This window comes from Falco cherrug, chromosome 6 (assembly GCF_023634085.1).
Source record: "Falco cherrug isolate bFalChe1 chromosome 6, bFalChe1.pri, whole genome shotgun sequence".
NCBI classification, from domain to species: Eukaryota; Metazoa; Chordata; class Aves; order Falconiformes; family Falconidae; genus Falco; species Falco cherrug.
Genome location: NC_073702.1, coordinates 65,273,097 through 65,287,719, shown reverse-complemented (window position 1 = coordinate 65,287,719; position 14,623 = coordinate 65,273,097). Strand labels below are relative to the sequence as shown.

General features: G+C 49.0%; 1 protein-coding gene across 5 annotated transcripts; it reads right to left on the bottom strand.

Moving 5' to 3' along the window:
* Positions 1-2,920: 2,920 nt before the first annotated feature.
* DDO (D-aspartate oxidase) lies at positions 2,921-13,709 on the bottom strand. Of its 5 annotated transcripts, none has more exons than XM_055714629.1 (5): positions 13,671-13,709; positions 11,004-11,109; positions 8,280-8,388; positions 7,270-7,446; positions 2,921-4,713 (listed from the first exon to the last, which is right to left on the bottom strand). In XM_055714629.1, the coding sequence occupies exons 4-5, from the start codon at positions 7,371-7,373 to the stop codon at positions 4,146-4,148; spliced, it is 672 nt and encodes a 223-aa protein (XP_055570604.1). In that variant the 5' UTR covers positions 7,374-7,446; positions 8,280-8,388; positions 11,004-11,109; positions 13,671-13,709; the 3' UTR covers positions 2,921-4,145. The 5 variants fall into 5 exon arrangements, with proteins under 5 accessions (XP_055570604.1, XP_005445771.3, XP_055570602.1 ...); XM_005445714.4 differs by lacking the exon at positions 13,671-13,709 and adding an exon at positions 8,586-8,793; XM_055714628.1 differs by lacking the exons at positions 2,921-4,713; positions 13,671-13,709 and adding exons at positions 4,720-5,752; positions 8,586-8,793.
* Positions 13,710-14,623: the final 914 nt, after the last annotated feature.

Here is a 14,623-nt window from a genome sequence, read left to right as displayed (position 1 = left end):
AGAAAGGCAGACTGAAAAAGATTTTGAGGAAATAACTTGCTAATAGACAAAAAACCTTCCTCTACCCCAGCAGAAACAGGGAGCTTGCCAGAGCATTCTGCAGGTGACCAGGGTATGCAGTCAGCAGAGGATCAGGATGGCAAAGGAGTTTGAGAGAAAACAAGCCCTAACACAACAGCTAAACATATTACTTGTGTCTGCATTCAGCACAGAAAAGCTTAGTGAAATTCCCACAGCAGAGCCATTCGTTAAGGGGATAACGCAGAGAAGCTGCCTCAGATTGAAGGGCCATTAGATGAGGTTTTAGAACAAATAGATGCAAGGGATAGTAACAAATTCATGAGAAGCAGATGTTACTTGCTTGTGGGTTTTTAAGGAATGCTAATGGGAAAATGTTGCACTGGTATATAACTGGTATATAACCTTTTACTTAAAACAGCCAAAGAAAAACCAGGATGGCACGTGACACTTCTAAGTGTTGTAAGGGCTCTAGGCAAAGCACTAAGTCTGGCACCTGTAGCAGACTAACGCTAAAAGCTACGGTAACAGAATAGTTGCAAGGGCAGATACAGACTAAGAGGGAAGAATGAGCAGAGCTTTGCAGTGAGTAGCTATGAAGCTGCTTCACCACTCCCTTGCAGCTTCAGAGGAAACAGTGAAGGTGCAGAGTAGAGCAATGCACTCGGTGTGATCTGCTCAGTTTCTGGAAAGCTTTTAATAACGTCTGTCACCAAGGTCTCTTAAAGAAGCTAATCTGGCATGGGATAAGAGGGAAGATCCTCTCATGAGTCAGCAACTACATATAGGATAGAGAGACAAGGTAGGGAAAAATTAGCCATTTCTCACAGTGAAGTCACCAGTGACATCTTAGAGGGATCCATGATAGGGCCAATGCTAATCCACATATCCATCAGTCAGGCTGCAAATGCTGAGGTGACTCAGTCTGCTGGTGGTACCATCTTATTCAAGGTAGCAAAACGCAAACTGCCCGCAAGGAGCTGCAAAAACCACCTCGTGAGCCTGGGCAAAGTAATAGCAGGTGAAATTCAGTGTGGATAACAGCAGAGGAAAACATATGGCTGAATTGGGAGGAAGACCCCCTTATTACCCAGCCTCAGCAACGACCTCTAAACCAGCTAGCACCATTCAGGACAGGTATCTGGCAATTAGGTAGTTCTATTAAAATGTCAGCTAAAAGCTTATTAGTGACTATAAAGCAACTCAATGAAAAAACATTATTAGGAAGGGAAGAGAGATCATAGACTTGTAGAATAGTTTGGGTTGGAAGGGACCTTAAAGATAGCTCCAACCTCTTTGCCTTGGGCAGGGACACCTTCCACCAGACCAGGTTGCTCAGAGCTTCATCCAGCCTGGCCTTGAACACTTCCAGGGATGGTGCATCCACTGCTTCCCTGGGCAGCCCATGCCAGTGCCTCACCACCCTCATAGTGAAGAACTTCTTACTAGTATCTAATCTAAATCTGCCCTCTCTCAGTTTAAAACCATTGCCCCTTGTCTTATTACTACCTGCCCTTCTAAAAAGTCCCTCTCCAGCTTTCCTTTAGGCCCCCTTTAGGTACTGGAAGGCTGCAGTAAGGTCTCCCTGGAGCCTTCCCTTCTCCAGGCTGAACAACTCTAACTCTCTCGGCCTGTCTTCATAAGAGAGATGCTCCAGCCCTTTGATCATCTTCATGGCCCTCCTCTAGACTCACCTGAATCCTAATTGATGTAATCAATTACATACACAGCTCATCCCCTATCATGAGTACTGTGTGTAGTCCTGGTCCATCCTTCTCAAAAGGACATTAGAGTGACAAAAGTTATAAAGATGGGATACAAGGAAGCCAAAGATATGAGATTACTTTATGTGGGTAGCAGCTACATAAACCAAGATTCTTCAAGGTGGGAAAGAAGAATCTGAGAAGTTTGATGCATGCAGCTTTATAAATTCAAGAAGTGTCATGGAAAATAACTAGTCACCACTTCTCATAAGATGCAAGAAAGGGGCATCAAATGATTTTTTCAGGTTCAAGACAGAGATGAAAGCAAAGAGCTCTGCTCCTGGGAAAAGAAGTCTCTCCCTTTGCAGAATTTGTTGTCACAAGATGTTGGGGACTACAAAAGCACCATACATGGTTTCTGAAGCCAGTCAGAAAAGATAAATGTGGAAGATAAATCATCTGAGGGTCATGAAACACTAAACGATGCCTCAGCTGAGGAAGCCCCTGGGCCAGGAATGGCTAGAAGTGGCCCTCTCCACTGCTGGCCACGGCCACAGCTAGGACACCAGACTGATGGGCCTCACAGCTGAACCTATTTTGACACTTTTATCAACCAGACATCTTTTAGAAGAAATCCTGTCACCCTGCAGAGCAGAAGTGCACAACCAGAGCTCTGGTTTCTCATGGGGCTATGAACACCCTATTAGCATTAGTAGTATTTTTTTTCTCCAGGATATTTGTTACTTTCTAAGATTAAAATCAAGATTAAGAAAAAATACCCCATTCTCATGTTCTTTTTCCATGTATTTTTATGTTCCATGTTAGCTGAGGACAAAGCTGCAGTTTGACAAGACCTACACCAACACTGCTGCCAAAAGTAGCAGCTCTGCCCTCTCATACCACTGGAAAAGACAAATGATGGGAGGGGTGCAATGAAAAATCAGCCTTCAGAGCTGAGGAGAAGGCAGCAAGGCTGCTGAAGGCAGTGTTGTCTTAGGCTGATCCCAGGTGCTTATTGACTTATAATGTAATTTGTTTCTTCTGACAGTTGTCTCTTGCAAAGGATAACTGTCCTCATCCCCACTGAGAACAGCAGGAGTTGGCAGCCACATCTGAATGCAGCTTTTCTTGGCCCTGTTAGACTATCCCAAACAAAAGAAACCCCCTTGTTTATGAAAAGAAATACTAAAGAAGTGACCTTTGCTCCATTAGTAGAATTTTATTTATCGGTTCATTTTAATCATGTGAACTCTTGAAGGATTTTGATTTGTTTTGTAACTTTAAGGACAAAAAAAATAGACAAAAGTGGATGCTAATGCTCTTGAATGAGTTATTTAATATCTAACGAGCGGTTTCATCACTAACAGTCAGACTTGTACTTTGACAATAAGCTCCAGTTTTGGGGAGTGACTATCTCAGCCCCATCAAGCAGCTTGAACTGCTGAGCAGAGTGTAAAGCCCAGCTCAGCCTGCAGAGTGTTAAGATCCTTGTGATTTGTCACCTATTTATTCACATCAGCTGTTGCAAGGAAAGCAGCCAGTGCTGATGCAAAGTAGAAAACAGATGCTTGTACTCCCAAGCCCACCCTGAAAAATCCTCTTCTGTAGAACACAGGCCATGTCAATACTGCTGTTGGGGGGAAAAATATCATCTGTGTCTGAGAGCAAAATCTAAGTGGCTTGGAGAAAAAAAAAAAGACTTGCAAACAAGTGTCAGAAAAGATGCCCCAAACTGTATCTCATACAGGGCAACTTCCTCTGGCAGAAACTTTGTCTTAAGATCCCCGAGGTGTAATATTGAGGAAATGCAGTGGTCAGTGTCACAGACCTCTTAAAATCACACTTTGCTGGGTCACTGTGCATAACAGTGACCTAGCATTGCTTTCTGTAAGAGCTGACCTGAAGCACCGTGATGGAGCACTATGGGGTTTTCTTTTCCTTGTAAATCATATGGAAAATGGTAAAGTTTGTTAGCAAGATGGCAGGAGCAAGGGCAATACTAGATTACATTTGGTACAAGAGGAGAGAACTAGTTTTCACTGAGTCTGAACCTAATGCATCCAATACCCTTTAGATGCAGATCAAGAAATGCTAAATTGATGTTATTTGTATTATACTGCAGCAACCTGATCCCTGTTATGTGAAGGGTATTTACTTGCCTTCTCCTTATCATGAGGCTAGGAGAAATGCCCAGGGCAGAAACAATGCCAGATGGAGAAGAAGGACAGCTGGACTAATACTTGGCTCAACCCATCATGCCTTTCCAATGTGGCAGCTAGAAGTTAGGTGAGATACCACCGAGCATCTGAGTGACACAAGCTGTTGTCCTAGGTTCCTTCTATCTCGTTACGGAGTAAAAATCAAAAGCTGCTACCAGGAGATGCGACACCAGCCTGTCATAAATGCAAAAGGGGCCTCTGGGATTCAAAGCTTGGCTTTTGATGAGGAGACTTGCAGAGCAGCAATGCACTCCCCCACCAGGCAAGCAGCCTCTTTGGCTGTGCCCCTGTGTACTGAAAAGCCACCTGCCCCATGTCCATAGTTGTGGACTACTGGAAGCTTAACTCCCCCCTGGCTCAAGACCTCTCTCTCCAGTCTCACGCACCACCTGGATGGCCTCAGGCCCACCTTCACCTTGATATCCTGAGCTCTCCGCAGCGAGGGCTCAAGGGAACAGCATCTGTCAAAGATATCTTTGGTAGTGCCAGGGTCAGGGGAGAGACTCCAGCTCTCCACTTCCCTGGTTCCCCCTAGGGTTACCCTGTGTATGCCCGGGTAGATGTAAGTTAAGCCATCCCCATTCCGGATGAAGTTTTTCACCCAGGGAGCGTGAACCTTGAGTACTTGTCCCCTGACAGGGAAGAGCTCCTTGTCCCCCACCAGCTGGTGGGCTCCAATGCCCGCACAGTTGACAACGACGTTATATTCGCTGTGCAGCTCCCACAAGTCTGCAACTTTTCTGGTGTACATCTGGACGCCAGTTGCTTTCAACCTGCAAAAAGACTCCAGAAGTGAGGCAGAAAAGAAACCCCTAAACCCTTACGTGATTATTATGCACATTAAGTAAACGAGATAGATTGCCTTTAATGTACTGTTCAAAACCAAACAACAGATGGGACAAAAAGCAAGAAAACGCCATGGGGTTTCTGTCCGTGATTTGTCTGATTTGATCTCATCAAAGCTATTTTTTACCTTGTTTTGGGCTGGAAAAGATACAAGCAGTTGATCAATATTAGAGAAGCGTTTGGCATAAGACCCCAGGCAGACTGTCAGGTCCTCATGGTCTCATTGATTCATTTCTATAACGGTACCAAGCTTTAACAGCTCAAGCAAGCTGAAAAATGACAGATTTACTCACCAAGTTACTTCTGCTAGTGATGGCGCCATTGTACTATGTCCCTTTTAAATGGGCCTGTTACATGCCATTGCATTCATTCCCAACTCACCTCCCTGACACCAGGAAGCACTTAGTCATCCAGCACCATGTGCAAAGCCCTAGGGCACCCAAGACATCCCTGCAGGCTGGGCAGATGTGGCATGGGACCCCCAGGAGACACATGCCCTTCTAGAGCAGCAGCCAGGAGTCACTATACAGGAGTGATTGCTCCACAGCCAGGAGCATTATACATCCACGTCTGCTCTTCAGCAAAATTGACCCCTTCTTGAGCTTCACCTTGGAGATAAGTTTCAAGCCAAATTCCACCCTGAACTTGCCTGAATCTTGAAGCCCTTCCCCATGGAAAAACATTGGTGTGAGATGGAGTCACTGCATGCTGTCAGCTGGACCCAGTTGATGGGGGTCTTTAGTGGGGGTTTTAGCATAAGCAAGTCAGGAGACAGGACACAGATGATGACGCAGTAAATCCTGCAGCAGGGAATCCTGTTCTTTGCAACATTCTGACAGCTGGCAAAGTGATCAATCCCACTGTAAAAGCAGTGGATTCCCACAAAATGGTGACCGAGCCGAGGATCCAGGGGGCAGCTGATGCTCTGGGGCCTGGGGGTTTGGTGCAGCAGGACACTGAAGCTGGCTGGGAAGAACAGGGAAGGTCTTATGCAGCAGCTCTGGCTGGGCAATTTGCTGGGAGAGCTCAGAAGTGTTGTAACTGGGACTTTGCCATCACACCATAAAAGATACACCAATAAAAAACCTGCTGAAAACTCCTGAATTCAGGCAAGCAAGTGGCAAAAAATTCCTGAAGTCCATTTTTGGACCAGCAAGATGGTCACAAAAACAATTTTCCTTGTGGATTGCCAGAAGAACGGTCTATAAATACTGCTCAGGTCATTAGGGGTTTGAGAATTAGTTACGTATTTAATATGCTCTCACTTCTTATCACCAGAGAAAAGAGAAAGAAAAGGAGCTTGATCGTCTTATTAGAGTACATCCTTTGAGAAATAAGAAGGCTATAGCAGGAATAAGGAGAGAGCAGAAATCACATGGCAGACTAAATGGGTTGTACAACTTAGTTGTGCTTCAGCAGAAATTTCTGATTCGGTTAGGCAATGCAACATGACAGAGCATGTGCACTGAGAGAAGACAGCACAGACCTCACGTGGCACTGGTGCCACTGGAGTACTCCCAGCCTGGCTGGCTGCTAGGATAAGAAACAATTTTACACATTTTGCAGTGAGGTGAAAGGCATCCAAACCACCAGCTGAGCTGGCAGTTTGTACCACAGTGTCAGTACACGTCTCTTTACTTAACCTCAAATTAGCTTGCAGCCTATTGCACTCTCAAGCAGAGGCAGCTATTTGCTCACTTATATGGACTAAATGCATATCCCTGGTGTCAGAACCTTTTTAGATCTGTATCTTGACTCTCCTATGGTTCTCCAAAATCCATGTATTTGGGGAAATTTGGAAACTGGCAAATTTTCTAACTTTCACGTCAATCCAGGCATGAACTCTGAAGCCACGACTCCTCAGAGTGAGTGCATCACCCATTTCACATAGGAAAACATTTCCAAAAGGTTTGTTACAAGATGATGCTATTTGACTTTTTTTTTTTTTCACCTGACTGGATTAACAGATTACTCCAGCTGTTGACCAAATTTGTGATTAATTGGTCCAGGTTAAGCGCAAAATTTTCACAGCTAAGACATCTTCCCAGACATGCCTATTCTCCCAGGGGTTGGATATATCGTCAAGAATAGAGGAATATTATTTGGGAAGTTTGACAGATGAGGAGCACCCACACCTTTTTTTAGGACATGGCAAGTTCCTGATGTAACTTCAAGGTCTGGCTGGCCAAGCATGGCCCCTGTGGCTATGTCAGTCCTATGCCCAGAGGTGCTCCCACTTTAAATCCTACTGTACAGCCACACCGGTAGAAAGCGGCCATTGCATAAATGGGGCCTTTCATATTCTGGAAAAATTGGGTATTTCTTGTGCTTCTCTCCAAGGAAGAGCTTGCTGCATTTTCCCCTGTTAGAAACAGCCCTTTTCCAGTTTTGTTCAAACCTAAGGCTTTCAAGGAGTCCCCAGCTCACCCCCAGTCCCTCTGCCTGGGTTTCTCTCTACATGCCCAGGCTGCAGCAAAACCAACCTTTTCTCCAGCCACAGGAGGTAAGGTGGACAGTCACATTTCAGTGTCGTAAAGGCTTGACCGAACTGGTGCTGTGGAAACCTTTGGAGTTCTGCTTTGGACATTGGTCGAAATCCCAGGACAACATCTGACCAGAAAGGTAACTCTTCCTTGGGAGTGTTTTTAAAGACCTGCCACCTAAAAGGACACAGAGAAAAAGCTGCAAAACACAGCTGCTATCACTCTGCCATGTTACGTGTCATGGGAATCTTAGCATAAACCCAGGAACTCAGGAACCTGTTTTCACTCATCAGTGCAGCTCTGCAAGGTTAACAGCAATGGCGAAACATTGCTTCCTGCTGCTGCAATACCTGCCTTGGCAAACAGGCAGAGGGCTGCCACAGCCAAGCTTGAGGGTGACACACCAGAGTAAATAAACAGGTGTTCTTCCAGCTATACTGTATGTACTTCCTTCCACATGTAGAAGTACAAAGTCCCCTTCACACAGAGTCCCCACCATGGCTGCAGCCACCCTGGATGGACCTTCAGGTAGGGCCATTTGCACACCTGGTCACAGTTTTTTGAGTATTCATAAAGCTACAGAGTCCCCAGCCTCAACACTCCCGAATTTCTGTGTATATGACAGGCAGCATAAAATACCTCCAACACCCCCCCCCCCCGCCCAATTGCATTCCTATACCTAGCTGCTGAAGCTGGAACATCCTGCAGTCCCATCCCTATGGAGACCACCCCTGCTGCATGCAACTGGTGGACAACGGTCTGGAAAACATCAGTTATTAAAAGACATTTGGTGCTGGCCAGTCTTGAAAGGTTTCTCTGTGCACACCTATGTATGAATTTTCCTTGAACGTACATTGTATCTGCGCAGCTGCAGGGCAGTTTCTTGGGAGTATGGTCATAAGGGCCACTTCGTGAAGAGACTACACCTGAGCTCCAGCAAGGAAAACATCTCTGCCTGCTCCAGCACACAGTATAACATACTAAAGGCTGCCCCAATGGGCCAGTCTTACCCAGAGACAAGGTGAATGCCAGCCTCTGAAGCCTCAGCTGACTGGCTGATGGCAAAAAGGTAAGTGAAGGTCTCTTTGAACCACTGCTTCTGCACATGGATCGGTGTGCCTGCATGTAAACAAAACCAAACACTGCCGAGAGGAATAATGCAAAGAAGAGAAGCATACAAGCCAGTGTTGGGGAGATGGGACAGATGGGGAATACAGGTCATGGCACTTTACTTCCTGAACCTCTGTTATTGCTGCACATCTGCACACGCAGCTGCATGAGGTGCCATGGGCAATGCCACGCCAACTTGCACACACCTGGGTAGGTGTGAGGGATGAGCATCCCAGCTGCAACATCACTCGTTGTGTTGGGACTGAACTGGTCTGAAAAGACCGTCACAGAGCAGCTAGGACAAGTCTCCAAGATGCACAGTGCTGTGGACAGGCCGATGACTCCAGCACCAACCACTGCGACCTTGGGTGCTGCCATCTCCAGGATGCAGAGCCAGAGGAGAGAGGTATCTACCTGCATTTGGAAATAACATATCCTGTGTCACCAATATCCCTGCCGGACACCCTCGTCAGGCTACAAAATACCCATACAAGATGTAACATAACCCCCCCTGGGACAGCTCATTGAAGACTAGCTGCTGCATGCAGCCAAGGCTAAGGTGAGGATTAAAAATGCCATCAGCCTTCAGTACAATGACAAATTTTTGAAAAGTATTTCAATAGCCACTACATCCTCAGCACAAGAGCAAAGGGCAAGAGAGCAATCTGTATGTACAGCACTGCTGTTTGGGCTGTAGCGCTCTGGGGCAAGGTTTTTTCAGTAAAACCTGAGGGAGTGAGGCACCTGTCAAGTTTTCTATCATTGCGTCAGGGGCAAAGGCTGGAGCTCTGGGGAAATTGGCTTTTAGGCACCATGAGCAAAAAGGGTGTCTGAACATCAGGATCTCTAGCAATAAGGTCTGTCACTGCCTGGGCAGCAGCAGCAAATCTCACAGGAGGCAAACTGGATATGCAAAGGGTCCAGTGCATTATGGAAGATGTTTTTCTTAACACACATCTTAGTTCCCCTGCTGTGCAGGGCTCCCCCTCTGACCCTGAGGACTGGGTTACCTGCTTAGTTCTGTCCTAGAAATTTTAGCTATTAATGCATAGTTTCACAGGGTACAGCCTGGCTGTTCCCACTGCCACATCCAAAAATTGTCTGGGCCATGATGCCTTGGTGGGAAAAGTGTTGGAAGAAAAGGTACCTGTACCCCGGGGGATTTTGTGCCGCTAGTGACCTGAGGTCTCCAACCCACCCTTGGCACCTGCACCTGCCAGCGTGACCCACTGCCTTGGGCAGATTTGTGGGCATCCAAGGCTGCCATGCTCTCCTGGCAGCACACAGTGGACCCAGGAGCCAGCTAGCCTTGCTACCCTAAGAGCCTGTATATTTGCCTCTCTCTGCCTTGCTTTATAACTTGCTCTATGTCCTGGAGCAGCTCCACTCAGCACCTTCAACTGCTGATTGCTACTCCAGGAGGTGCAGCGTCTCTATTTTCCCTTGTCCTGGCCAAGTTTTGGAGCTCGGCACCTGTCCTGGTAAGTGGTGTATAGCTCCTGGTTGATAAATCACCTGGCCACCTGGCCCAGCAAGGTGCCAGGCTATGTGCCTGGCCATGGCCAACTAACATGTTTCACACCAGTGGAGCCACAAAGCACAACTGAACCACGCATCTTGGTGCATCCTGCAAACTCCCTGAAGCCAGGAACTAAATGGACCCAAAAGAGACTGGGCAACCTCAGAGGTGAGAAATCCTTCAGCAGTTTTGAAACAGGCAAGCTGGGGTGTACCTGCTGGCTCAGGCACTCCTTCGAGGCATTACTGTCAAAAGCTGAGCACAGATGCAAGGGGAGAATCTCCTTTGCCTATGGCTCTTAACATTTTCCTGGAGCATCTACCAATATTATACAAATACTCTTGGAGAGGATGCTGAGTGAAATGGACCTTTGGTCTTGCTCTCTTATGGTCTTCCTTTGTCCTATGGGACTCACTCATCCATGACTGTAGAAACCCAGCCTCACTAGTTGCTTTCTGAGAAACTAGTGCCTGCAGTTAGTCACAAGGACAGGCTGGTTTCCCATCTTTCTGTGGCTTTTGACATCTTTGATGTAAATTTAGGCAAGACAGACTGTGGGATTATGATAGGTCAGACTTATTTATGAGATCCTCGCCCATAACCCTTCACATGACTTCCCTCTTACCCCTGAGGTTTTACTTCCTAATATTTGATGTCCCTACTATGCAGGAAGGGAGAAAGGAGCAGGCACTGTTGTCTGTCACCGCATTCCTTCTGCATCACAGCTGAGGGTTGTTACAACCCCCCTTCTTCCTCTCAGGGCAATGCTTAAGTTTCTTCCTGTTAATTATTACATATTCTTTCACAAGCCAACTATAACAGTGTCCACACAGCAGGGAAAGAGGATGCATTGCAGGGGTAAATATGAGCGCTGAACCAGAACTGCTGGCCTGCATGGCTGCCACCCACAAACACTATCTGCAAAAATGCTGGGGAAAGGGAAAGGGAAGGGAAGGGAAGGAAGGGAAAAAGGAAAAAAAAAGGGAAATGAAGGGAAAGGAAGGGAAAATACTAGTAGCAAGAAATTAGAGGGGTTAATGATGTTTAAATTACTTAGGAAAATTGGTTCTGAGAAATGTCTCTAAACACATTTTTATTCACAAACCTTCTAGCTCAGCACTGGCAGCTATGGAAATGGTGTGTGGCTCAGTCCGCTCAGTGAGCCTCCCAGCAGTCCACGGACAACCACGGTTCAGCGTTTTCAGCTGCCCCTGGAACATATACGATGGGTACATTATGCATCTGCCAGTTGCCCCTCACTGCTCTTGTTTGCTGAAGCCCTTGAACTGTGATGGATCAAATTTCCTGACTGACCTCCCTGTCGCTGAGGTAGTAAGGGGAGCTGCAGCTCCGTGGAGGTTTAAGTTTCACAAGTCTTCCCAGTTTGGATGAGATTTTCATAGATGACCTGGTTCAGTATCAACTGATTCCAATGCTGCAATAGCCCGTGAGGGCGAGAAAGGGCTGCTGGTGGTACTGGAGCCTGTAGGAATGGCTCAGAAGGCTACGATGCGCACCTGTTGAATGCATGTTTTTTCTAGCACTTAATGCTGCAATCCAGGAGCACGTCAAGCCTTCATGTGCCAACGTGCCAAAAACTAACCAGGCACAAAGCAAGAGGCTGCACACAGCTTGTATTGGCAAGTACAGCTTGGGCTTTGCAGAGCCACTGACCCCGCTATGAGTGCAAGACACACCTGTGGCTCTGCCCTGGCAGCGCAGCCTGCCTCAGCTGGCAGCCCTGCGCTTTGCTGGGAGAGCACAGGAGGAGAAACTATTTTTAGCTGATGCAGCAGGCCAGCTTAGTGCCAGCAGGGATGACACTTCTCACTCCCTCAGACTGGCTTGTGCTGACGGTTTTGCAAAAATCAGCATTTAAAAGGTAGGTCAGTTGCAGTAACTGTTGGGGAGGGAGGTGAAGGGTATCAGGTATTGTTTAGCTCCCTGCCCTTTCTTAGTGTCAGAAAAAATGGGACAGAAGCCAGATAGAGCCACCTGGAGCTGTACCTCCCCAGCAAAGAGTATACCAGCTGCCTGACGTGGCCTTCCTGCCCCTGCCACCCTCCTGCTCCTCCCAGGCCAGAATGAATTCTTTTTAAAAACGCTGAGATATTTTGTGATGTGACTTAATCTGCCAGCTCCCACAGCTGAGAAGAGATAATGTCAGCCTCATGTGATGCAAGGGGGTCCTTACTCTTTCTCACCTCACATAGCTGTGTATCACCACTGAGTTCCTCTATCCTTCAGCCTTAACATCATTGTAGCAGTGGATAACGTGATCAATATGGATAAATATACTGCTCCCCAGCACACATACATGCACACACACACACACATGCACACCCACTGCCAGGAGCAGCTGTAGCCTCTTGGCCCACGGTCCTTTCAGGGTGCCCCTCAGGCTGTGACAGTCCCTGGGAAACCAGCATCCCTCAGCTGGAAGAGATGCACAAACACTATGGCTTTGGCATATCTGCACTGCAGGCATGGCCCCTCGCCATACCCTCTTCCCCCGACAGCCCAGCTCCCTGTGTGTGCTTCCCTGGCAGGCTGGCCGCTCTCAGCTTGTGTCACAGCTCGGCTGAACTACCAAATTCAGCATATTTATACGCCCAAATGAGCATTTGAAAAAGCCCAGTTGAACTGTTGACCGGAAAATGGATGAGCAAGAAGTAACTAAAGACAACAAAAACCTGTTACATGTCCTGCAGTGGGATTTTTTTTTTTAACTAACTCTCACCATATCAAAGTGCTGAAAAATTGTTCTGGATTGCCTGGAGCCTGTGGTACTGGGGAGCAAAGGCTCCTGCCTCCCTGAACTGCTGCACGGGTTCCTTGCCCACCAGGGTGGCGGCAGCCACTGTCCCCACCCATCCCTGACACTTTCTCCCTCCCTTTTTTTGCAGGTCACATTTTTGTGTATTCACTTCAATAGTTTACAAGCACCTTTGGTGTTGCTTCCCTCAGCCTTACCCCAGAGAGGCGTTTTGCCAGGCTCTTTGCTAGTTACAGACGCTCATGCACCCTGATCCATTCCTGGGGGTCTGCTGAGGAGGGGACCCTGATCTGGGCCTTTTGACTCTGGCCTGGTCCCTGTCATTTGAACTGCTCTGTGAGATGTGGCACCTGCCACAGGAGGAAGGCCGGGATGCTCTCTCTTGACCAAAACAGAGGACGCCAGAGCTCCCTGGGACCCCCTCGGCCTTTGTGCAGGTGCCTCTGAGCCACCTCCACAGGAGACCCCGAGGCTGCCAGGGAGGCCTCGGCTCCCCTTCCAGAGAGCAGTTCGCCCCGCACACCCAGGGAAATGGCACCTAAAGGACGGGAGGCTGCACCCGCCCTATGAGCTACCGACAATAACCTCCCCCAGCAGCACCCACACGCTGCGCCATGCTCCTGCTTGTCTGAGAAACGGGAGCGGTCTGCGGCCCTCACCCCCCGCAGGAGGGACGGCCGGGCCGCTGCCTCCCTGCGCGGGGAGCAGGCAGAGCTGAGGGCGGGCAGGCCCCGCGCCCCCGCCGGGCTCCCGCCGCCCCGGCCGCAGCCCCGGCCCCGGTGCTGCCGAGGCCCGGTGCTGCCGAAGCCCAGCCCAGCCCCGCCTGCGCCCAGCGCGCCGGCCAGTGCCCCGGGGAAGCCTGTGCCCTCCCAGCGCTGAGTCCCCAGGCAACCGCGCCGGCCCCGGCCCTCCGCTGCAGAAGGGTCCGCCATATAACGTCTCCCTCTCCGGCCGTTAGTACGGCCCAAAAAGCAAACCAGGGCGAGGAGGCAGTACCTGGTGAGGAGGAGGGCCCCAGCCCCGCCGAAGCGTCGCCCTCCTGCCGCCGCTCCCCGCCCCGAGGCCGCTCCCCAGGCGCCGGGCTGCGCGGCCTGGGCTCATGAAGGAGCCGTTTGTGCCCTGACAGCGGCCACGTCCAGCGCTGGCACCTCTCCCGGCAGAGCCTGGCAGCCTGCTGGCCGTCCCGGCACTGTGCCCTTCGCCCCCGGCCGATAACGCTTCTTGATTTTCTCCGTGCGCTCTGCAGGAGGCTCAAGGGGCCCAGCTGTCCTGCACAGAATATATTGTCTTTTTTCCTCTCTTACAAGCACTTAATTACGTTGTGTTTCTGAAGCTGCCTCACAGCTGCCACCGTGCTAGAGCAATGGCGCTGGCAGCCAGGGCGCAGTCACGCAGTGTGCCGGTGGCTGCGCTTTTCGGCCATCGCAGGTCGGCGAAGAACCAGCCCCTGCGAAACCGCAGAGGCCTAATGCGCACAGCCAGGCAGGCCTGTTTGGCTTAACCTCTCCCAGCAGAAACCCACAAGTTTGTTAAAAGCAAATCTGTGGGATCGCTAGGGTGAAATTGTGTACCAGGTTTTCCTGGCTCCAGGCATTTGCCATCGGCAGGATGTTTTGGCTGTTGGACAGCCTGAGCATTCCTCCCTGAACAGGCTCAGGGGACAGCGTACGCAGACCAGACTGTTCCCTTCCAGCCCCCTTGAACGGTGTTTGCTATGGATCTTCCAGGCAGGTGCCCTTCCTTTGTAGCCATTTCGGTACAGACCAGCAGCCATCCGACGGGCATCTGTACATAGCGCAGCAGTGTGCACAACACGACCACCTGGTCTTGCCTCCCAATCTAGCTGTGTTCTTAAACTGTAAAACTAAAGCCGTGATACATCACAAACACATAATCACTGACTTTTGCAGTTGCATCATTTTTAGCTTTTTTTTTTCCTTTAGCAGTGA

What these genes read in the sequence shown, in the direction of transcription:
- DDO (XM_005445714.4), bottom strand. Translation starts at nt 8,757, where the DNA reads ATGGCAGCACCCAAGGTCGCAGTGGTTGGTGCTGGAGTCATCGGCCTG. An exon ending in CATCCCTCACACCTACCCAG is followed by an intron (nt 8,389 to 8,585) that starts GTGTGTGCAAGT and finishes GTTTACATGCAG; the next exon opens with GCACACCGATCCATGTGCAG. An exon ending in CTCCTGTGGCTGGAGAAAAG is followed by an intron (nt 4,714 to 7,269) that starts GTTGGTTTTGCT and finishes GTCTTTTTGCAG; the next exon opens with GTTGAAAGCAACTGGCGTCC.